Genomic DNA, 24,886 nt, shown 5'->3' on the forward strand with positions numbered 1-24,886 from the left:
AAACAAATGCTTTTGGGGGTCAAAGTGTACTGGGGATCTGCTGGAAAGTTCAAAGCTATGCATTTTAAAAGAAGCTTACTGTTTAGTGCAGCTATGTTGGTTGTAGTGTGCTGAAACAGACACACTTTGTACACCACAGTGTGATCACCTCCAGGGTTAGAATCTTCATTCGCACAGGAGCTATGGAGGCAAAAATCTACATTTACACACAGTGCAACATAAGATGCTTTGCTTCTGTAGCATATTGATGCACAGTGTGGACTTGGGAGGTTCAAAGGTGTGCTTACAGTGCAAGAGATTCTCCTGAAAAGTCTGACCCGGTTTTCAACTGTCATGTAAACAGGCCACAGACTCACACAAATCCTTTTTAATTACGTAATTCCCTGTTGTGTAAGAGAAGTAAACACAGGCCACAGTGTGAAGTGACAGGACTCTGAAAAACAAATGCATTTCAAGTGCCAAAAATGTCTTTAAAAGTTCAGTCCCACCTTAAAGACATAATTATTATTTATTATTTATTTGTTTAACCAGGTGAGTTAATTGAGAACCATTTCTCATTATTTACAATAATGACCTGGCCAAGAGGCAGCATGAAGGACAGATGCAAAACAGTAATTTTAAACAAAAGACTTACAAAAAAACAACAACACAAAAATGTAGGCAAATCTAACAAATTCAAACATTCATAATGAATGTAAAGTATATGCAGTGGATAGTTAAAAGCAAGTGCAATGGTCTTGGAATATTGTTTGGATTGAATTTTTAAAGCAGAAGAGCGATATAAAAGAGCTGAGCTCTGCAGTTTGTTGGAAATGATTCCAGTCATTTGCTGCAGAAAACTGAAAGGAAGATAAGACACTAAAATGTGTATCAGTGTTCATACAGCAGACAGTGCTGCCTGCTGAAAATTCTGAATAAGGTGGCTAAGGGTTGGCTAGTAAATGTATGAGTTATGATGGAAAATAATAATGGAAAGTGGAAATACTGAGATAAAAAAGACCCATTTTGGCCACATTTTGGGCTACTTCACAACTATTACCACTATTAAAAACAATCATTGTCCGCTACAGCGGACAATGAAGGGTCAGGAAGGGTATTGTGCAGAAAAAACTGTGCCAAATCAACATGCGGACATGATCCGCTGTAGCGATCCTGAACTCACGGGATAAACAGAAAGGACAAAAGGAAATGAAAAAACTGTAAACAGGTCCACCTGCGTGGTGAATCTTTTGAGCAAGGAGAAATTGCACTGACTGTCAATATGTTTAGTTTGTCTAGAAGCAATTGTCAAAGGTTCATCGATGACAGATCAAGAAATGACAAACATAATTTACATTACAGGGTCTAGAGTACACAGTACTGGCTTCAGTACTGTCAAGTGTTCTGGGGTTTTCAGCCTCCACACCTGCCTAAAATATTTTGTTGTTATAAAGCAAAAACCTAGTAAACATCCCTCCATCCATCCATTATCTTTCACCACTTATTGGTGATCCTATTTGGGTCGCAGGGGGGGGGGGGGTGGAATTGGGCGAGAGGCAGGGTACACCCTGTACAGGTCCCCAGTCTATCACAGGGTCACAGAGAGACATTCACAGACAACCATTCACACTCACATTCACACACCTAGGGGCAAATTTTGGATTCACCATTTAACCTAGCATGCATGTCTTTGGACTGTGGGAGAAAACCAGAGTACCCGGAGGAAACCCACACAACCACTGGGAGAACATGCAACCTCCACACGTAAAGGCCACATCTTACTGTGACACAAACCCGCAACCTTCCAGCTGTGACGCGGCAGCGCTAACCACTCCATCACCATGCTGGCCCCTATAGTAATCATTATACAGAACAAAACACATTTTTCAATATTCTTTCTTAACAGAAATTAACAGAAGTAGCCTTCTGTTTACCTTTCAGCTGTTTAAACATAGAGGCTCTTTTTACATCTGCACTTGCCTTAAACCCATGGCACATGGCTAATTATCAGAAAACAGCAATTTTGCATTCACCCAGTAACCACTGTACACCTGTAAAGCTATTAAACACACATATCAACAAACATGCTAACATACCTGTACCGTCCCTCTGGTTAACTGGCCTTACCTTAATCATTTCAGTTGCCTTTTGTCTTAATTCTGCCTTAATTCTGACCCTTGTTTTCCCCAAGCTGCATTATCAGGACCACTTCAGATATCTCTTCTCTTTATTTCTTTTTGATGTTTTTTCCCCATTTCCATTATCGGAAAACAATATGGTATTTCAAACACAAAGTGAAAATGTAAGTGACATCATTCATGACATACACCTTGACTGTTGCTGCAAGTGACAAGACAAGAGCTCACTACTACGTGTTTAGCTGATTAATCAATGCTAAAAATCAGTCCAATAAGGACTGACGTGGTGTTTTTAGTTGTTATGTCAGATGGAGTATCTCTCCAACTTAGAAAGCTGCAAAAGATGGATGGACAGAGGTTTTCCTTGGGATGTCATTGATGGCAAGGGGACAATTAAGCAAGTTAATCTGATGTTTGTGACTTGAATGGGCAGAAAATTATGGTTTCTTTGCTGTCAGGCTACAAAATCACATAATTTAATATATCATAATTTAATAGCCACCAGTACAGTACTTTTAATATAATACATAGGTACCCTTCTCACCTTGAGGACATCACTTTTCAAAAGATACAACACAGCACTCCCAAGCATATTGCCTGAGATTATACATATACATAGTAGGTCTTGTGAACATTCAAAATTATCTGCCCTTTGTCACACGTGTATGCTGACCATTCTCACAAAAATTGGCAATTTCTCTGGTATTCCTGATGTTCATACTATACCTCTGCTTCCTAGCACATGTGAGTTATGCTGTCATTACCCCAGGTAACACAGGATGGGCTGCTGCATGACTGCACCACGTGCAGTGCAGTAGAATATGTACCATATAATATGCATGCCATCTAGTGGTGAACAATAATATTATATAATAATAAGGTTATGTTGTTGTAAAACAAACGAATGACATGTGAGTGCAATTTCATTCACATCCACTTCTGCAAGTACAGTATAGGGATAGGCATACAATACACGAGTCATAATGATGTGAGAAAAAGTATGGCTTGTGCTATAAAGATAGAGAAGATGTCAAATTTATTTTTGATTTCATTTTAATTAAAAATGTTTTTCATTTTTTTACGATAAAAATATCCAGTGGTACCATTTGTTTCTGAACAGAAATAAGATTTAATAAATTATGAAATAAAACTACAAATGTACTTAAAACTATAAATGGAGCAAACTGCAAGCAGCACTTTAAAGATGAAGTACCTAATTCAGGGAACTGAGTAAATATGGTATCAGACACATTCCTTGTCCTTTAATTCTTATGTGTAAGCGTATGTAGAAAGTGAAGTTCATAAAAAAAATCCTGATCTGTTAAACACGTTTGGATTTCAGAGACAGACTCTATGTGACACAATGACTCTGGAAATGAAACTCAAACAATGGTTGGTGTATAAGAAATATGTTTTACAGCTCACTGATATATATGAAAGCTACAGGAAAAAAAACATAAAACATCCGAGCTGTATATCTGAAATGCTTGATTCTTCCCATGTGGCAGTTACGGGCCAAATTATGAAAGAAGTTACAAAATTTAAAAAATTATGCAGGATACTGAGCCATAGTAACAAAAGTCAAACCATTTAAAAAGCTGTTAAAAAACTTTCTTGTCTTCAGTTCCACACACTGTAAGGTGCCAGGGACGTTAGAGCTCCATCTTTGACATTGTGTCACCAAATAAGTAATAACTCAGTATGCCAGCAAGATATCTTCAGTTCTGCTGCAGAAGGCACTTTAGATTTGAAATGGACCTGATGAACAAATACTATTAGATTTTTTATTTCATTTTGTTTGTTTGTTTGTTTTTTTCTTTGAATAAGTTGTGTGATAAATGTCGGGCAGTTTTGAAATAAAACCAGACTTCTCCAGTTTTTTCAAGGTATTAGCCTCATTTGTGAGGTCATGGTAAGAATTCTGCAACAGAGAGAAAGACAAGGTCAGTATTCAGAAACTTTAAATGCACCGCAAGTAATCAAATTGCTTTAACCAGTGTGTGTTCAGATTTGAAGTAAAGTTTAGCCACTACATTTCCTTGATAGTTGCAGTCTACAGACACATCTTGTAGTCACAAACTGTCAAAGCAGTTCAGTTGGTAACAAGTGAATTGGTAATAGATGACAAGTCTCAGAAAATAACATGCTTGATAGGATATTTGTAACTTCTAGACACTTTTACAGATGAAAGCCATCAATTTTCCCGGGATTTAAAGGAAAGACTGTGGCAAAGTCTCTTCCTGAAAGTGCACTTAATAACTTGCTCTTACAAAATGTATATGCAGTCATAAGATTAATTATTAATAATCTTATTAATTATTTGGTTTTCTGCTCTTATGCTAGTGGTGAAGTCAACAAGTACCATAACTCCTACTCACCTTCATAGAATTCATATTGTCATTCCCGTAGTAATGGATGGGGTCCTTTCCACTTTTTAAATTTGGGTATCCAAAACCAGCAATGTCGACCACATCACAGTAATTGAGAGCAACAAACACAGCAAGCATACCTGTGGTAGGATGCACTGGCTTCTGTAACAAAGAAACTTAATGACAGTTTCCTGCAATGAATGCATATAAGAATGCAACAATGGAATAAACTTCTTTATATTATAGTTTAAAAAAACAGTAGTTTTAACACAAACCTACTAGCACAAGCTAAAAACAAGAGTGCGCTAAATGTCACTGGAACCTCCCCACAATTTTTCAGATATTAGTGACTAAAAAGCTGCAGAGAGAATTCAGACTAAACTGAGTGCGCATTATCATTGCTTTTAAGAGGTTTGTTGTTTTCACATCAATTCAGACCTCCGGAAAGTTTATGTCCTGATCACATACACTCAGCCAACTCTGAGCCAATGTCTGTATTTTCCAGTATTTTTGATAAAAGAATGATATGATAATCCTTTTCATCAATATTATTTTGGCCTCAAGTCACACAGAAAAGTGTTATGAGCTTTTCAAACACAATAGTGATAAAAAAAAAAAGCCTGAAAATCATGAAATACTAAATTAGGCAGCTAAAAATAGAATAGGGATAAAACATTTCCTTCATGTCTTTGTCTCTTTACAATGGCACCACAACTTGATGGCGGTGTTTTTTATTAAATTATTATAGGGGAACCACTGGCTGATAAAACCTCTGGCATGTGTGGTGTTTGTGTTTAAGCGGGTAAAACAAATTGAATGCATTATTGCACTGTTACCTGGCACAAACAACTTGACTCCAAATCTATGTTTGATTCATATTTGGTTTGCTGAACCATTTCCAAATGGCAGACAACACTCTTTTGGCACCAGATTTAACTTTTCCTCAGACTAATTCAGCAGGCACACTCAACCTTCCCCCATCTTAGTTCTGTATGCTGCCGATGTCTACGTTACAACACTTATGCAAACAACTTATCAGGTACTGAGTCTATATCAAAGTATGACAAACAAACAAACAAACTCAAGCTTATATTGTATATTATATATCATACTCCAAACCTAATGATGTTAAACACTTTTACTAACTCCATAGTTTACAAATCACAGGGCATCTTAGTGGATTGACTGCTCCACAAATCCTGCCAAGTAACTTCCCTGGTTGGATTCCAGCAGGGGGCCTCAGCTGCACATTTTTCTCTGTTTCCTATGTTTTATGTCTGCATCTATGGTTTATTTTGTGTTAAGAAAAAGTGTCCCTAAAGGCCTTAGAAATACTACAAAAATAAATAAAAACAGAATATGACACTCCAATAATATATTTTTGCTTCTATTAAGGAAATGTAGTGTGAGTTAATGTAATGAAGAGTTAAGACTGTCGTGATGTGCTCTCTGCCTGGTGGGCTCTTCATGTGCTGAGAGATTTCTCTGTAGTCTTAGCAATTTGCTATGTGGCTGTCAATAATTTCCCATGTTAACAGAGACAAAAAGGAGAAACACTTCCACATGACCTAGAGAAACAAGAAACTCTCTGTCCTTCCTCCGCCCAAAATAGAGCACCATTTTCTAAAAGACTTACGTAATTTACATCCTTCCATGTTATCATTAGCTTTTCTCTGCAAAGGCTTTTTTTGCAGTGACATGTATACCAACCAGTTGCCCATCTGCTGCAGATACCCATGTTTACAATGACCTTTCTGAATCCTGATTTCTGTTGTCAACTGACTATATATATCTGTCTATTCAATGTGAAGCAGAGTGGTTGTAGCTGCGTTGGTAGAGAATCCACAAACTAGATGGTCAGTGGCTTAACTCCCAGTTCATGTCTGGCTATATGTCAAAATGTCCAAGGGCAATACACTGAACCCCAAAATTTGGCCCTAGTGCCTGCTTCTCACTGGTAAGTATAAAAAGGGATACAATTGACTGCTGAATGACTAATTGTTAATGTAGGGTATAGAGAGCTCCTGTTTAGCTCAGTTTTACATTAGGACTAAAAAATGGGGAAAAAAACAAGCTTAGACTATCATCTCATCCAGTTCTGCATGAGAGCTGAGACCTGATCTGGTCCTGTTGTGGTCCAAACACACTTATAAATTCATATAAAGTACTGTACACGTGTGTGATGTTTAGTGGGGCATCTGCACATGCACATTTGCCTGAAAACCTACAAAAAACAATATTGCTGCAAATTACAAATATTATACCAAGCACAGTTAGCAGCCAAAAAAAGCTAACTTATTTCTTCAGCTTATAAGCCACAGCTCTCAGACAGATAAGTTGTCTATGTCTCATTTTGATAGGAAATGTTTGAATATATACTTGGCTCTATCTGTACAACAGGTGTGTGCTGCTAGAATAAACTACACTCACATAGAGGTTAACTAAAAATATGAGCTCTGCAGCAGTGGTACAGGTGATCTGTCCACAGTGACCTTGACAATATGAAACCTCTTTTCTGTACTCCTTCATGTCTAAAACATTCACAAAGACCCATTTGACAAATCATGCACTTTGCATGAATTTAGAAACTGTTGAACACCACACAAAGAGACACAGCTGACATACTGTGTGTATTAGCCTCATGTGGTCGCCAGCACATGGGCGAACACCAGAGCTGTGCAGCAGCCCAGCAAATAGTTTGGACATAGGCCCATTGAGCCTTGGTGAGAGGGGAGCAAGGGGAGCTGCATATTGTCACCACTGCAAACCAGACCTACTAGAGCTCAACACAAGCCTGTGTATGAGAAAACACTGTGAGCGTTATAGTAGAATCTTTGTATATGTGTAAATACTGGAGTGCAGTACTTTGCAGTTCAAAGAAAAAGCAGGGAGGAGGGGGGAGGGATGAGATGAGAAAAAGAAAAATGTTTGGTTGTGTGGGAATTTGAGCAAAGAGTAGATCTATTATACATCAGGACGAGGAATACCTTAGGATAGAGAATAATTAGACATAAGAGAGAAATGTAGCTTTTAGTATGCAAAACCCCTATTGTTATAGACAATAGTACGTGCATCCATGAGTGAAGCTATTTCACTTTCAGATGTGTTAACAATAATAAAGCAAGCTGAATTTACCTGCCTGTAAGACCCATCTTTCGCCTTCTGCTTCCAATCCTTCCCACCCTGCTGCGTTTCCAAGCTGATCCCTCCTCACATGCATTAGCCAGTTGTTTTAATGCTGCAGTCCCACACCCCTGTCACTCTCAGGGAAAGAGAGCTCAGGGGAGGAGACTAGCATAACCAACAAAACTTGGCCTAGGCCCGCCGCAGGGACAATTGCCACCAAACACAACAAGAAGTCCCACTTAGCAGATATTGTAATGCAAAGAGATAATTAAAAAAACTTGAATCTTGTTTGTTACAAAATTCAGCCAAAGATGGAGTCAAGGTCCAATTTGTAAAACAAAGACACATCAATGGTACAAATGCCATGAGTCATCATTTCCAATTGCACAATCACTGTTCTGCCACAGTTTCATTAGTTTATATTATGTGTATTTTTCTATTTTAGTTTGCTGTCATATAATGAAAGTATGTTATATTTCCTGAAAACTGTTCAACAGAGAAAAAGTCTTAAAATACTTAAAAAGTGACAAAACATTTTCCTGGGAAAACAGTAATATTTCCTTTTGTGAAGAGGAAACTCTGAGAACTGTTCCTTTTTTTATTAAAAAGAGCATCTGGTTAAAATTTATAAAGTTTCCCTCAAAAGGCAATTATTTTCCACAGATTCACTGAGCAGCCTAGAATACATGAGGAGCTTATCTTGTAATGAGATGCCAGAATGCCAAGCAGGACCTAATCATCATGTTTTGCTGTAATTGGATCCACAAAATCACTATTGACCCGGCTACATTTCAAGAGAAATGCCTCTTCCAGTAAACTGTTTATCACAGCACTCAAGACATATCACTCGGGGAGCTGTGGCTAATGAGTGGATGCTCCATCCAACCTTGTTAACATTCATGTGGGAAGCAGTGAAGGGCAAGTGGGAAAAAAGAAACGTAAGGAAGAAAGAGGTCAGACAAGAAAGAATGTTTTCGTGGGAAAGTGGCAGTTGGGGATCCCAGAAATGGTCAATATCAATTTGCTTCAGCTGAGGAGAAGCATCGCCACTACAGCTATAAACCAACAAATTTGACTAATTAAGTCAAAACTGAGTCATTAAAAGATTTGATTATTATCATTTTATTTTATTTTAATTTTTTATGATCTATTGTAAATTTGTTATCTAATATCATATGTCAGAATATTTATGATTCTCAGAACTATGAGGTGAAATCGATCTCTTACCTGCCTATCCGTGGGGATCTGAAGCATCTGTGCCGTCTGGTGCAGAAAGTGGGGGTCCAGCACTCTTATGTTCTGAAAATGAACCCTCCAGATTTGAGGAGGGGGCCTCCAGAAGCCTTTCCCGAGCTGGAATGCACATATAAACAACAGAGAAAAAAACTGAGTAAATGTTGTGAAACTGAACTGGGCAGAAAAGGAGTACAATTCTGTTATTTTTAGTTCACAGGCTCCCTTACACAAACAAAGATGCAATTGAACCTGTGACTTCCTTGTGTTTGAAGTGAACTAAATGGATGTGGAAATTAGCAAGTGGTGACCCTGCAACTATTAGCAGTAGGAGACCATAGGTGCCGGGAGCAACAGAGTAATGAATGTCTGTGGTGGAAACTAGATTTAACTCAGGAGGGTACTAGGATCAGCGCAGTTAAACCTTTTAAGTGTTTGTTTTTGATATGGATGGATGACAAGGGCTGAAACCGGAGCTAAGAGGCTAGTACCAACTTGAGGCAGAAAAGGAAGAGAAAGAAAGTGTGTGAGATGGCAAGCGTGTGTACGAGTGTGTGTTAGTGTGTGAGAGATTGCATTCTCACACATATTCTGTACCCTCTTTTCATCATACAGGATCTCTTTGAGCCAACGTAGATCTTGAGGTTTGAAAGGCACTAGGACCATAAGTGTTGTGGGCTCGTTGTGCACTATTGGTTCGTGGGACGCCGACTCGGGGTAGAAGAACCTCATGGTGGTTTTCCGCCCAACATCATTTTCATAGCCTTTCACTGGGGCATTATTCAACCTGGGACAGGGGGCACATTACTACATTTAGGAAAACACATTTTTCAGTAAAGCATACAGAAATAAAGGAATTTTGGTTTAACCATCACAAGTTTGAAACATTGTTCAACATTAAAGGGAACAACCTGTGATTTATTCTCAGCATTACAACCTTGGGCCATGCTAATGTTGCACTTGCCATCTCTGCTTAAGAAATTAAGGAAAGAAGAAAGGTAAGAACAGTGACCCTCCTAAAAGCTTGAAAGCTTTTAAAGTTATTTTACCTGTTTTAGAGTTTGTACAATATTTTGATTCTGTTTCACAAGTCAGAAAACTTCATTGCAAATCAGATTTATCTGTTTGAATGTGTGGATATCTTGTAATGTTAATAATTATTTCTTTTTACCAACCTGTCATTGCAACTCAACCTGGAAACTCGAAGGGGGAGTCTCTCTACAAAGGAGGATACAGTATAATCTAACTTGGACTGCTAAAGCCTCATATTAGCTTTAGATACACATTAGAATGCATTTTGCTTATGACAAACACTGTTGATGTTGTCTACCTTCACCTATTGTAAGGTCATCAGAAGACGATATACTAAAGTCCATTATGTGCAATAGGAATCTGGTTCAATGGTAATATGTGCATCTTAATGGTATCATAAGAAAGACATTGTGAACGTAGCCTTTAATTTGATCCAAGCAAAATTTACTCACACTATTTGATACATGCTTCATTCTAAAAATATCCGTGCACACCTTTAAAAACCACATCATACCTCATTCCTTGTTACTCTGAAACCTTGCTCAATTGAATGCTAAGCCTTCTCTTTAGGAACGTAAATCTTGATAGGCTTTGACCGAGTCTAGCTGCATTTCTGTGACAGAAACAGCCTGATGACGTCAAACTCCAAGGGATGCACTGAATTCTGAATTTTAATAACCTTACTCTACTTGGTTAGGGAATGATTAGCTTTTGAGAACAGAGGGGGGTGGGAATGTGGGGAAACTAGGTGGTGAAGGTGGTGGTGGGGGGTGGGGGGGTGGGGTGTAGAAAAATGCATTGTGGCCTGGCCAAATTCAAGCTGTTTGAAAGAGGCTTATAAAAATTCAGAATGCATGTGTTCATTCCAAGGCTGTAAAGTCAGATTTACAAAGTGCTTTTGTCCCTGAGTAAACTGGTAAAAGAGTTTGCTAATCCCTTTGGTGACAGCTTTGAAGGGTCAAATGGTCAGATATTGTGCATTAGTCTACAGTTAAGTTATTTTTTGCTTTGAGTAGTAAGAGGGGGATCCCCATACTCACTTTTATCTAGCAAGGAGCTGTCTGTTCCTAATTATTGCCTTGTTTCATGTTTACCCTGTTTTATCCTTCAATAATATCCATATATCCTTATCACTAATCTCCATTATTCCTTGCATTAACTATAGGTGTGACTTCTGGTTATTGCTTTTACCAGCGACTGTAATAGAGGTAGCAACATGCTAAATTCCCTTCTGGTAAATAAAACATGGGAGAACAACCTGAGTGTTTATACCTAAAACCTTTCACTACCAAAGGATGGTAGGACAACATGAAGAAGTGCCCTTAGATGAAGTGTAGTAAGAAATTTAGCTCGAACAACGGGTGCAGTAAATCCACCGCACTAACACTTCTGTGGGGTGTCATCCCTGCTTACCGAATGACCACATCATATTTGTTGATCTTGCTTCCCAAGGAGCTGTTCTTAATGGTAAAGCCATTTCCTATGACTACACAGGTTCTGCATTCAAGCCTGGGAAGAAACACACCACATACAAGTTTAACTGAAGCACATTTACTGTATGTTCATCCACCCCTTCCACAGCACTGTAAAAACTGCAACATATTTTCTTCGATGTAAATAACGAAGTTGTATTGTGCTGTGGACTGTGTAACCCATATAGCTGACTAAAAAAGGCTTTGAAACATCCCTACCACTTCCTCTATGAAGCTAATGAAGCCCACAACAAAAGTGAGTCCTGAAAGTTGAAAATCAAAAATCAAAATTCAAAACTTTTCAATTTTATAATATAGTATATTTAATAAATGTTTGTATTATGAGGTAAAGGGATTTGGATATTTTTGTCTATATAAGTGTTCTCATACTTACTTTTCAATGTCAGCTGGCAACTGATAGTGTGTCGATACAGCAAGAACTTTCAGTAGCAACAGCTCTGGGCAGGAAGAAAAAAAAAATTGAGCAGCTTAAAATGCAATTGAGAAGTTTGAATACAGAAGTGCAATTCCCGTATAAGATAATAGGTCTGATTAAAAAGAATAGATACATTATCAAAAACAACAGAGAAGGTTTGCCTTTATAGCAGCACACAACATTCTGGGTTTCATTGTCAGGTTATAAATTAAACACATTATCAGTTATAAAATAAACAAAATTCTAACTAAAATATTACATTTGTTGTTTTTATCTGTAATTTTATTTAATAGGGTAATGGGTGTTCAAACCTAAAGTGAGGGGGGCAACAATTATAGGTCCAAATAACTCCAACTCTGAATATTTAGTATGGAAGAAAATATATAACACACAGCCAATAGCAGGCTGTAAGACATGTGCTGAGTAAACTGAGCAGAAAGAGAAGAGGATGATGTTAAGTCAACATACCACTGCCCTTGACGCCATAAGGTAATGCCAGCTTTGATATATACTCCCGCCAGAAGAAATCCTCCAATTTCAGGAAGAGCTGCGTTCGTCTGCTAATGCTTCATGAGAAACATCAGAAAAGAAATTAAAACTTTTAACTTCAGTGAACAGAGTTGAAAGATGTGAATGTAGTGCAAGACAGAGATGAGGATAAAAACAATGGAGGATACAAACTGTGCTGCCAAGCAGTAATGCTTTTATAAAGTTACACGAAAAAGGGCCTGATATGACTGACTGATGCCTTAACTTTCCCAAACGTTCTGGTATGTATTAAGCAGGTATACCAGATTCATTATAGGCAAATCAGCCATTTACATGATGTCATACAATAGCAATTCCCCTCATTAAAATCATCTGTTGGCATTTATCTACCGAGGAGAGAGAAAACAAAGCAGTAACATTCACAGAGCCTCTAGAGTGAGACATATGTGCCAAGCTGTAATATATGAAACAGTTGCTTCTCCGTGTTAGTTTGCTTCAGACTACAACTGTTTATGACCTACTATCTTTGAAAGTGAGTCTCTGAGACATTTATGACCCTAGTGTGCCAGCAAGTCCTCCACAGGGGATCAGGATGAATCTCCAAGGGAGGGGTCTAATTAGAGAAATGTCACTGTGATTGCCTGGAAGGCCTCCCTGGGACTGTAATGACTGATGACAAGCTGATGCAAATCATGTTCTTTATGCGGATTATAACTCAGTTTTAATGGTTAAAGGGTAAAGGTGGACTTAACTAAAGAAATAAACATTGACCTTCAAAGAGGTTTGGACAAGCCATGAAAGGAGACTGTATCCTTATTTTGTAACAGAACTGGGCCCACAATAATAACTAACTAAACATAGACCTAAATTAACTGATAATAAGACAGGAGAAAAAATGAGAGGGGGGGTTCAGGCCTGTTAAACAATAATTACTTAACAAGACAGAAAATCTGATGTGGACATACAAGCTTTATCCGCTTACAAAAAATGTGACTATAGAGAGCTCATTCTTAGTCAGCACAGATTTTACTATTAACACCTCATTCTCAGGCATTTCATTAGGAGATTCCAAATGTGTCAGTGAAACCTTCTGTGATGATATGTATACATTTTGTTCATACTACAGCCCTTTTCTTTCTCACTCAAAACTGCTTTTCCTTCGTGACTGGTAAAGACCGTTCCTAACACTTTCAAGACTCCTGGCACCTTGCATTTAAATAAAAATGTTGGCATTCGTCCTTCCTTCAATAAGCCGTCCACTCCCTCCAGTTTATAAAGAAAACATAGACATGCCATTACTCACTTAAAGTTAAGGTTCTCCCACTTCCTATGCAAGCCATGACATAGTGACTTGCCACTGTCCAGAGGCTTGATGCCTAAATAGCTGAAAGAAAGAAAATCACCACAACTGGCATTAAAACTACTGCTGAAGCCATATTGTGCCAATAAATGGGTCCAGAACACTTGGAAAAGTGCAAAAATTGGCATGTGCGAGGAGCTAAATTGACCAGAAGCTCAGACCACCGGATGATTAGAATGTGGGATGTCTTCTCAACTTTTAGTGACTCAGCACTGTACAAACCTCATGAGCTTAATTCTTTACCAGAAATGGGCATTTCTGTAATTCTGTGACCTCAGTACTTGAGCAATGGAGACAGAAAGAAGAAAAAAAAATAATGGTTGTGTTAGTGTGCGTGTGATTACCTTCGAAGTATGGAATATAACCAGTAGTATGTGACAAAGGAGATGAAGAAGAGAAGAACTGGCAAAAGCCTAAGGCACCATGCTGAAGTCAGCAAAGAAAAAAGAAAAAATATAAGAATTAAAAAAGAGGGTACTCAAAAAATAATACAAAGCCATTATATCAAATAATCTACTCTTTCAAACACACGCAGGGAAGGTAATAACAAGGGACTAGTAAGGGAAATATTTTGTTATAATAATGCATTCAATTTCAATAATTTGAAAATTACTAAAATAAAATCATGGTAAAAACAAGACCTAACAAGGTAATAACTAGGTGTGAGCATAGAATATTTCTAGGTAATAGGAAGCCAAAAGCACATAGTGGTTTCTGTGTAATAACCATGAAACAGACCTTGCTAACAACCTGTTTCTAGTGGATTTCTTCCCCTTTAAAAATTCAATTCAATAAAAACAGCTGTCATCTCATTTATTACAGGTGTAGTATCAGTACCACTTTTGTTACTGAAAAATGTAACTGAAATGTATATTAGGACCTTCCGGCAGGTGCCACTCGCTGTTTAGAGATTAGGGCAAAGGAAATGGTCCAACCTGTATGGTCTCAAATAACTAAGAGTGAAACTCACAAATTAACGATAGCTATTTAAATTATTTCAAAAGCACTAAAACCACTCTTTAAATACCTGTCAAATTTTAAGCAACAGGGATTTGTTAATAAAAAATCAAGCAACACCCACATTCAATTATCCACAACACCTCCTATTTTAATGCATAAAGTAATGCGCTTTCTGTCCAAGGACAAGGGATTATTTGCATATACACTGGTGCCCATAAAGTTGGAATAAAATATTTAATATCTCTTCTCATGAAATTATTGAGACAATGTGATTTATTCTTGATAGATATATCTTCTCAAAAATGTATTAAACAATCTCTTCCAAACATATCAAACTAAAAATTAAACCACAATTAACCTTTGCAAAAAAGAGGAATGCGTCTGATATGAAAATTATTCCAACTTTATGGGCAACAATGTATATATTAAAATAGTATTTCCGTTAACAGAAAAGTTACAAGGCAGATTGGACTAAATGAAACATAGCATGTTATTATGTTAATAAATGTAATTAATAATCTGTGGCAAAATGTACAAATGTTCTAAACCACCCACCCACTTACTTTTAGTTGCCTTCTGGGACATTTTCACGTGCTCATTGGTCCTCTCATGTCTACACAGGGCATGGGGTTATCCTGGGGACAGATCCAGCAAAAAGGAAGTCCAGATTATTATCTTTAAACTACCTTCTGAATATCATCATGGGTTAACAATAAATTACACACCGATCAAGGTCACATTTGGCAACCCACAATACACACATTAGAAACAAGCTCCACTGACGAGGTCAAATGAGGTTACAATAATACACTGGTGTAAGTGTGTGTGATTGTGAGGGTGAATGGGTGAATGGGAAGCAGCGTAAAATAGTTTGAGTGCCAATAGGTCGAAAAGCACAGACCGTTTACCATTTACAGCTGAATATCTGTTTTAAGATGTACTTGCTTTGCTCCAGCAACAATAGCAAATGTAAAGTAGTAAATCTCCTTGTAAATCATGCCCATCTAAAGTCACATGATTAATTAACACCACCACAGGGACTTTCTTCGGCTTTAACTCCACAATATGTGGACACTCATGTCCCTCCCTGTCATACACTATGCCATTTAACAAAGAATGTAAGGGCACAGCCTCCTGAGTATGATTGTTGTTTCTTGGGGAGTTGGTGTTTTGTTATCCTGAGCCAGATACGAGGTTGGACTGTGTTAATCCCTTTCTCCAGGATGGAGGCAGATCTTTTGTTTTTGATTTTGTTGCAGCGTAAAATGGCTAAATTCTTGACAGCTTTTCTAAAAGAAATTGTGACGCATGTTGAGATGTTTTTATGATCTTTTCGTGCAGACTCCATGGGCACTGGTTGAATTATTTGTTGTGATCACAACATCCCAAATTCCTGGAGGTACTGGTTAATGTTTAAGAAATTATCTAAACATCAAAAAGGGTTAGGAGGTCTCTGTCCTGCCGAAAGTATAGAGAAGTATCACAGGATTTCTACATTTTAGAAGCTAACTTGTGCTAATTTGTTAATTGACAGACAATAAATTGTACATAATTTTAATAATAGATTAAATTCTAGTCCAAGCTATTTAAATACATAAGAATATTTCATATAAATTTTAAACCCCTGGAAATTGAGTCTCTTTGGCTTTGGCAAAACAATTATATTGACCAAATATTATAATACAATGTCACTAGCAGTGTAGAGAAAGATTCACTTCTGTCCGGTGGTCCAACAATTATCCACTCGGGGTCATTGAACATTATTGAATTTTACGTTCCACAATTGAGCTTATAACAAAATAATTCCACAGAACACGGTAAGAAGCCTTATACCTCCACAGCGACACATTACAATTTTTTTGCCATTTGCTGAAAAAGCTGAAACAAAAAGTCTCCTCCTTTATATATATTGGTTAGGCAAAACTTCAAAGCCAATTGCGTGATGTAATTGATTGCATCATTAATACGCTTATACATGCACATTCATTTACCTAACCTTTCAAGACAGTGCGACGACAGGAGAAACTAAAGTAGAAAAAATACAAAGAAAACTCCTGTTACCTTATAGGAAATCATTAAAAATTAAAAGGTACTTTACCTACTTTTTTCATTTTGTTGTAGAAACAGTGAGTCGTTTTTAAAGGAATAGCGGCAATGAACACCAACTGCTACATCGGCTCAAACTGCCTTTTGTGTAGGGCGACAAGTGCATGTAACATGCACGCGCTGCAAATGTGTAAGAGGAAGAAAAAGCAGAAAACCTGCCAGCACAATTATAAAAACCGTATAATAAGCAGTGTTAGCTTATCATTTTCACACCACACTAGAGAAGTTACGAGTTTTACTGGTTTTTAAATATCATGGTCACTTCTTGTGCACTAATTCGCTAAGCTGAAATGCAAATCACTCATCTACCCACCTCCACCCCCTCGATCCACCACTCTCACTGCCGATGTCTTTGCCAGCATCTTTACTAATAAGGCGGCAGCCATCAGCTCACATTTCTATTCTTCAGATGATGGCATGCTGCTAGCTTCTTCCAACACTCCATCGCTCTCCTCATTTTCAACTCTGACTAAGGACGATGTATCCACCACCCTCCTCCACCTGCTCTCCGGATCCGATCCCTTCCACTCTCCTTCAAGCAGTTGTTACAGCAGTTGTTATTACACAAATCATCAACACATCTCTCACAGCAGGCATTGTTCCGACCTCATTCAAGCAGGCCCAGATTACCCAACCGCTTAAGAAGCCTTCTCTTGGCCCCTCCATTGTGCATTAGAAAGATCAGACCCTACCTCACGGAATATATAACCCAACTCATTGTACAGGCGCTGGTCATATCTCGTCTTGCTGCAATGCTTTGTTAATGGGGTTACCGGTCTGCACAATCAAAACCTTGCAGATGATCCAAAATGTGGCATGCCCCATTTTTAATCAGCCAAAAACTCATGTGACACCACTTTTCAGATCTCTACACTGGCTTTCTGTAGCTGCCCGCATCAAGTTCAAAGCTCTGTCTCTTGCCTACAGGGTCAGCAACTCAACAGCTCCTGCATACCTCAACTCCCTCATTCAGGTTTACAATCCTTCCCATCCGCTGCTTCCAGCACCTCACAGAAGCCATCAAGGAATTCTCTTTAGCTCAGTGATCCCACGATGGTGGAACGAACTACCAAACTCTGCACGCTCAGCAAACTCATTCCCAATATTCAAAAAACTGCTGAAAACTCTGCACCTTCTTTTATTTAAATCTATAAATAAAAAAAATAAAAAATGTCCTTTCTGCTCTTTATTGCACTTGCATCTCATGAAATGTGAACACTTTTCTGATAGGACTTTGCTTTGATGTTTTCTCCTAGACTTTTGCTTGTCATGTACCTCACTTGTTAGTCACTTTTAATAAACTCGTCTGCTAAATGACTAAATATATTAATGGTCACTTTGTGTGCACTAATTCGCCAAGCTAACAAGCAAGTAACACTCTGCAGATGTGTGAAAGGAAGATTAAGCAGAAGAACTGGCACCAAAGATATAGAAACTAAAATAAGTGTAAGCTTATCATTTTCACACCACCCTTAAAAAGTTAAGATTTAAACTGGCTTTTTCAATATTATGTTCCCTTCTTGTGCACTAATTTTCTAAGCTGGATAACCGATCAAAGTGGTCCCACTCAGCAACAGGACCATAGCTAATTCAAATTGTTGAATATTTAAAGGTCCTAAACCGCCAACAGGGGCCCAACTACCATCAATAACACACCAAGCACATCGCAAAAACTAGGCAGACGGACTTTCACCAATGGCCCTATGGCCATCAGCCGACCCTAACGCAAACCTAACATGGCTTAATATAAACTAATGCCTATGGTTTCCAAGGGGCTGGAATATTGGCAACCCACAAAAAGGATACAGAACATCTTACCTTTTCCCTCTTTCATTTGAAAAGATTGTGTCCTCAGTGGCTAAGAAGTAATGGGTCTGGGCTTCTCCCTGTGTTAAAAACATAAAATGTTACAATTGTGCAAAGCTTTGTACTGTAACTTGTTTGCTGTCTTGTTATCGTCGCCCTTAACAACTTGGCTAAAATAAAAGTGACAGGAAACATGCACAGAAGTAAAAATTGTGCAAATTGTGTAAAGGAATTATATATATATATATATATATATATATATATATATATATATATATATATATATATATATATATATATATATACTGTATATATACTGTATATATATATATACTGTATATATATAATTATATATTATATATACAGTATATATATTGTCTTGTGTTATAAATATAGATTATAACATATAAAATATACACATATATTTTTAGGCATTTAATAATTTTTATTATTTAGACATAAGTGTTTTTTATTTCATTTTAATGCCACAAATGGTTAAAACATTTTAATATGTTGTTTTTTACTAGATTTTTTGACAGACAATCATTACAAAAATAGCCATTCCAACCATATATTGCCACCAAGACCTTTTGACTTTTGGGGCAAAACTGAGGACGTTACAGCAGCTTGACATGCTGCAGCTCACAAGATCATGAAACACAGGAGGCACAGAAAGCACCGCAGGCAACACAAGACCCAGGCAGCACAATTGCTGGCTGTGTCTGATACAGTTTGTGGGGGAAAGGGGGTGGGGGCATTGGCTGGGAGAGGTAGAGGGAGGGTCAAGCACTCCACTGTGTGATAGCATGAGGCACGCTGCTTGGCTGACTGACGCTGGCAGAAGTCCTAAAGATGTAAGAGACCAAAAGAGCAACAGCAGAGTTAGATTTAGTCCTCTCAGAAATGCCCTTCACCACAAATATTTTTAAAGCACTGCTTCAAATTTAACCGTGGATCATTAAAGAAATGCAGACAGCCCACTTAAAGAGCTTAGTCATACAATGTAGTGATTAGGGATGAATCAGGGAGCTACAACGGCACAGTGAAAGTCATTCCGGCAAAGGCACTCCATTGGAAAATGCTGTCAGTGATTTACTGGTTAAAGTATCTTCCTCCCAAATTCCTCAGAGCTCTTAAGGCTAATGCTGTGTGTTACAGTAGGTGCTTATAGTATCATTAATAGCGAACTGAGGTAATGTTGTCATACATATTCATGTAACTACACCTGGTGTTATTAATATGAGTATAATTGCTATTCATTGTGATATTTACTGGTTCTATATTCTACAGTAATTAAATAAATTACAAGTCTCTGCAAAGCATACAGCGCAGGTGGAAATGACTCAAAATGCCCCTCCGCTCTAATCCCCATTCACCTACCAGCTGAATTCTCTTACCACAGACAGACTCTCTAAAGAATATTACATGTGCCTTTTGCTTACAATAGAAAATCACCTCTAAAAGACATAATCCCAGCATTTAATCCAGTCAGAAGACCTAAATCTGGTATCCATTTGTAACATTTTGACTGATATTAAATCAAAGCTTTAACCAGTTTTTGCTTACTTAAAACATGTGAAGCTACCGTCTGGGAGAAAGTGTAGAATGCACCATACATCACATGGTGATTTCCTACAGTTTTTCACTGGCAGTTATGATGACTCTTCAGTATTCGGATTCTCCTTTTCTACTTCCGTACGCTTGGATTTTAGGATTCATTTTCTATACTGGTAAAGATACTATTAACCTACATCTCTAAACAATCAAATACTTTCTTCAGACAGAAGAAGCCAGGGAACAAACCACTGGCCCTGTATGAAGAGTGTGCATGGCTAAATGGGTAACCTCCCTCCCTTCTGAAAACGAGTGAACTAGTTACTAGAAACAGGTAAATATAGGCTACAGTATAAATGGCTGAGTTACTAAGGTAAAAGTAATAAACGCTTTATCCGCAAAATAAACAGTTAAAGTAGTCAGCTAAAAATAATAATTAAACAGATCAAATCATTAATATAATGTTTCAACAAACTAATCAAAACATAGAGACTTTAACTGTTTCAAGTCCTGTCATCATATCAGCTTTTATCAGGAACATCCAGTTTGAGATTACATCAAATGAACAGGACAATGAAAGAAATTAAGTGGTGTCAGTTTAGAAGTACTTAACCCTCCTGTTATGTTCAGGGTCAAATTGAAGTTTAACAATCTAAAAAAAATAAGTACACACACAGAGACACATGCATTCTCTTGACCTCGTCTTTGAAGACATTCACATTCACAACATGGTGAAATTCAGTGGTCTTCGTCCCCAAATACACATCTGAATGGGCACTCAATATGGGTGGAGTATGTCCACGGGAACTGAGAAGGTTCCTGTCAAAAGTCAACACCTGCATTCTCACAGACGAAGTCAAGAGAATACATATGCATGTGTATGTGTGTGGGTGTGAGTGTGTGTGTGTGCGTATGTGAGTGTGAGACAGGGGTGTATTATGTCTCATAGTTGCAAAGAAACAAACAGTTGATCTTTCTGACTCTTTAGCTTCATTGTTGACCAGAACAGTACCTTTGTAATAGAAACATGTAGGGGAGAGTGAAAATATGTGAACTGAACCATTTTATTTTATATGTTGATTACACTACATTACATGAGCCAAGCAGGAGAAGTTTCAAAGTGAAAAAATACTACCCATCCTGTGTTATTAGTTATTGTTAGTTTTTTCCGACATTTTTCTACTTAATCCTTTTATCGTGACGCATATCCTTCATACATGCAGTCAAGCCCGTTTGTTACATTAAAGAATGTTTAGAAAATACCAACTATAGGTAACTAGAATTAAATTAAAATGGAATAAAACTTTGTGTGCTGCGATATCAGCTAGATATTAAAACAAGAATGTAATCTGTAATATTTGCAATTTATTTAACTGTAAATCCATGTAGTATTCTGTGTGAATGTGTATCTGCACAGTGTGTAAACACTTTGGTGACTCAGTTTGTTCATCTTCCTCACTACTTTGGAAACGAACATGGTTCTAATTAGTTGCATGGAACAGAAAATTTGCACAGTTGGTCATTGCTAACTGTTCCCACACTGACATACTGGACCAAGGTTATGTTTCTTTAGTCCTTACCATCTGTAAGCGACTGCAAAATGAGCCGCATCTGGAGGTAATTATTTGCATTTTATTGTTTCTATTGGTATCCCACAAACAAGAAAGAAGTCTACTAATCACATAGAGAAAGTTTAGTAAAACAGCTGATGAGCCTGTATACGCTGGAAGTGTAAGATGCATGAGGAAGTTACTGTTTAAACATTTTTAAATTAGCCATATGGCTTGTTTAAAGCAGACAGTGACTGTCTGTTTCATAATCTGGCAGCTCTAACAACAAGCCTTGTTTGTTGTTGGTGTTGACCTTGGAATAGTGTGCAGTGTTATGGGAGTATGATCTGGGAGGTCTGATCTGAGTGTGCAGTAGTATAAGATCCAAATGAAGAACATGAACAATACCTATTGAAATCAATTCAGTCTTTATTTGGGAGATATGTAAAGCAGATGTGTCTCTTGTTTACTTTAGGACTGTGGACCTTGAGGTTAGGTAAGAAGGTAATTTAGTTGTGCATAATCAAAAACAAAAATTACATTACCACTAACAATACACAAACATGCTCCCCCAAGATTCCAGGGCCAGTGTCCTGCTTTTCCCAGATGGGTTTACAGCTTTACAGCTATTCTGTCTTCTTGTGGGGCTAGATTTGATAAATCCATAGAAATCCTGGTCCAGGATTCATGGATACCTCTGGGCTTTCACGGCAGGATGATTACATTTGCCTGAGATTAATATCTGAAAGCAGATGTGTGTTCGTTATAGACTGTCAAGCTGGACCAATAGATTCAAGCATGAGTGAGTCATAACTGCTGAGGGAATATCACAGTGTTTCAGCTCATTTGTTACAAGTTGCCATGTGCTAAATATCTCTAAAACCCATCAAATACAACATTTGTATTTTTTTTTTCTAAACCACCCTCACGCATATTTGTAAGAGTTGTGTACACACAACAGTACCAGCACTAATAAGAAAAGTAATGGTGGTAATGGATCACTAATCCATATAATACCCTCTAATCCCTAATGACTATAAAGTAAAGCTGTTGAAACATGTAAAGTCATAATTTCTGTATCCAGTTTGAACATACACTAAAATTTCTGAGTGTTGGGAGACCTGCCATCAATGTGCCTATTTCTCAAATTTCAGAGATGCATCCCCAAAAACAGGTTTAGACACAAATTGCGTTCCATTCTGCAACTTTGGTAGAGAGTGTTTTGTCCTGATACAGCTGTGAAGCTCAGTGGCACAGGGCCAGACCGGAATGGGGATCCTATCAGACACGTGGACTTTACTGTGAGAGGACATTAAGAAGCCTGGATGAATTGCGCTCATTATATAGTTCATCCATTGTCTCTAGTTGGTTAAAGCAGTTTGAGATCAAGAGGTCAAATGTTTTAAATGTTGAATAAGCCTGTGCAGTATATGGTTGACAGACATAAATTGATGTAATTACCAGTTTTTTTTTACTTTGTTCTACAGAAACACATACATGTGTATGATTAAATGTGTCCCAATTCTAGGACTTTTCACAAAAGAGTTAAAATTTGGGCAAAGCCTGGTCATATTTAGATATGAAATTAAGAAGATAGCTTCTAGTCAAGTAAGTTTATGAGTATATGTCTGTATGCAAACGGTTAATCATGTCTAACACTAACTGGATTTGCAGCAATAAGCAAGCTTTAAAAAAAAGTTTGTTATTCAGATGTTACTACTCTCAGTGTTGCTCCATAAGGTCTGGACAAACATATTTGCCATCTTGTTGGTGAGAACATTTGAAATCATTAGAAATCATTTGAGAACCAAGCGGCTTTTGTTTCACTGTAAATTCTACTTCAAACTGTTCCAGTGATCTTAGGGAACATAGTGACTGTCTGTGATTGAATTCATTCCAAAAATATATTTCACAAAAGTAACGGCGCCAAGTATTTTCCATCCGCAATGCCATCCTTCCATCCACCTAAACAGAAAATCAAAGCCATCACAATGACATCAATGTACGAATCAAGACTTGTACCACCCAAATTAAAACATCTTGTGATTCAGTGAGGCCAGTTACAACAGATCAGTGCCGTCCAGTGCTTCCCTGCTATGTCACGTAGGTTCCTCTGCTCAAAAGACTTATAACAGTGGTACTTACCAGCAGTGCTGTGGGACAAATGAAGTCTGATCGGAGGGTCGCGCCTGTTGTACTGTACGCTGATGTTGCAACCAAGTTCACGTTGCCTTTGGTGGTGTCCAATGCGTGGGAAAAGAAAAATATGCGTTTCGCAGCGCGCTCACACGCACGGGGAAAGAAGCAGTGGCGTGAAGAGATCACTAAAGTTCGTGTGGAGCAAACACACGACGGGTCGGTTTGCTGCCATGAAGTCCTCGAGAAGCTATAGCGGTTTACTGAAGCGCTATCTCTCTCTATTCCAGCAAGGTCCCCGTTTTCTTCTGAATGCAGGGACGCATGCGCGTGTTGACACCGTGAGCTTGCTGTAGTGAGCTGATCCAAACATGTACAATTCGAAATGTTGCGGTGCTACTAAAGTACGCAGGATACGGGAATGAGCTTGGTGTTTGCGCTGTAGCTCATCGATCCGCTTCAAACGTGACCTTTATTCCAAAGGGAAGTTCTGGACAGGCTTAGCTGCTGTTTGGTTGTTTTTTTTTTTTTCTGAGCTAAACGCAACAAATAAAATTGAAACACAGTGGTGCAAAAAGTACTCAATTCTTGCATTATCGCCACAGTGTAGAAATATAATAATAACATTAGCAAAAGACAAATTAAATTTCAGAATAAATATATATGACTACTGGACTATAACCCCAATGGTATAGCCTTAAATTTGTCATTTTAAAAAATTGGGATGACTTTCAACAACAACCCTACTTCCAGGAAAAGATGGTAGCATGGAAAAGGAATGCAAATTCTGCAAACACGTATTTTAGGCTGTAAGTGCAAAAACATGTCGTTAAATCTGGGGCATGAAGTCTCAAAAAAGTTGCGAAAGGACGGTGTTTACCATGATGTTGTCATTCTTGCCTGATAGGACTTTAGCTACTCAATAGTTCGTGGCTTCCTTTGTCATATTGAAACTATGTTGCTGATGAATTAAAGGCCAAATCCTGAAGGAGATGTTATAGGGAAAGAAGCATATTTTGCTTCAAAAACTGAAGACATCACTTAGCATGAATGGTGTCTTCACAGTGTCTTCATTTACATTTACATTTACATTTACATTTAGTCATTTAGCAGACGCTTTTATCCAAAGCGACTTACAAG

General features: G+C 37.9%; 1 protein-coding gene across 6 annotated transcripts; it reads right to left on the reverse strand.

Annotated features, from left to right (window-relative positions):
- Positions 1–2,141: 2,141 nt before the first annotated feature.
- st3gal4 (ST3 beta-galactoside alpha-2,3-sialyltransferase 4) lies at positions 2,142–24,161 on the reverse strand. Of its 6 annotated transcripts, none has more exons than XM_067506767.1 (13): positions 23,756–24,161; positions 18,519–18,586; positions 16,591–16,619; positions 15,158–15,229; positions 13,979–14,060; positions 13,578–13,658; positions 12,254–12,351; positions 11,744–11,807; positions 11,291–11,386; positions 9,443–9,632; positions 8,840–8,965; positions 4,496–4,648; positions 2,142–4,038 (listed from the first exon to the last, which is right to left on the reverse strand). In XM_067506767.1, exons 4-13 carry the CDS (start codon positions 15,177–15,179, stop codon positions 3,907–3,909), a joined length of 1,044 nt encoding a protein of 347 aa, XP_067362868.1. In that variant the 5' UTR covers positions 15,180–15,229; positions 16,591–16,619; positions 18,519–18,586; positions 23,756–24,161; the 3' UTR covers positions 2,142–3,906. The 6 variants fall into 6 exon arrangements, with proteins under 6 accessions (XP_067362868.1, XP_067362867.1, XP_067362872.1 ...); XM_067506766.1 differs by having other exon boundaries at positions 16,586–16,619; XM_067506771.1 differs by lacking the exon at positions 16,591–16,619 and having other exon boundaries at positions 4,496–4,645.
- Between the last annotated feature and the right edge of the window lie 725 nt (positions 24,162–24,886).

Source organism: Channa argus, chromosome 6 (assembly GCF_033026475.1).
Source record: "Channa argus isolate prfri chromosome 6, Channa argus male v1.0, whole genome shotgun sequence".
NCBI lineage: Eukaryota > Metazoa > Chordata > Actinopteri > Anabantiformes > Channidae > Channa > Channa argus.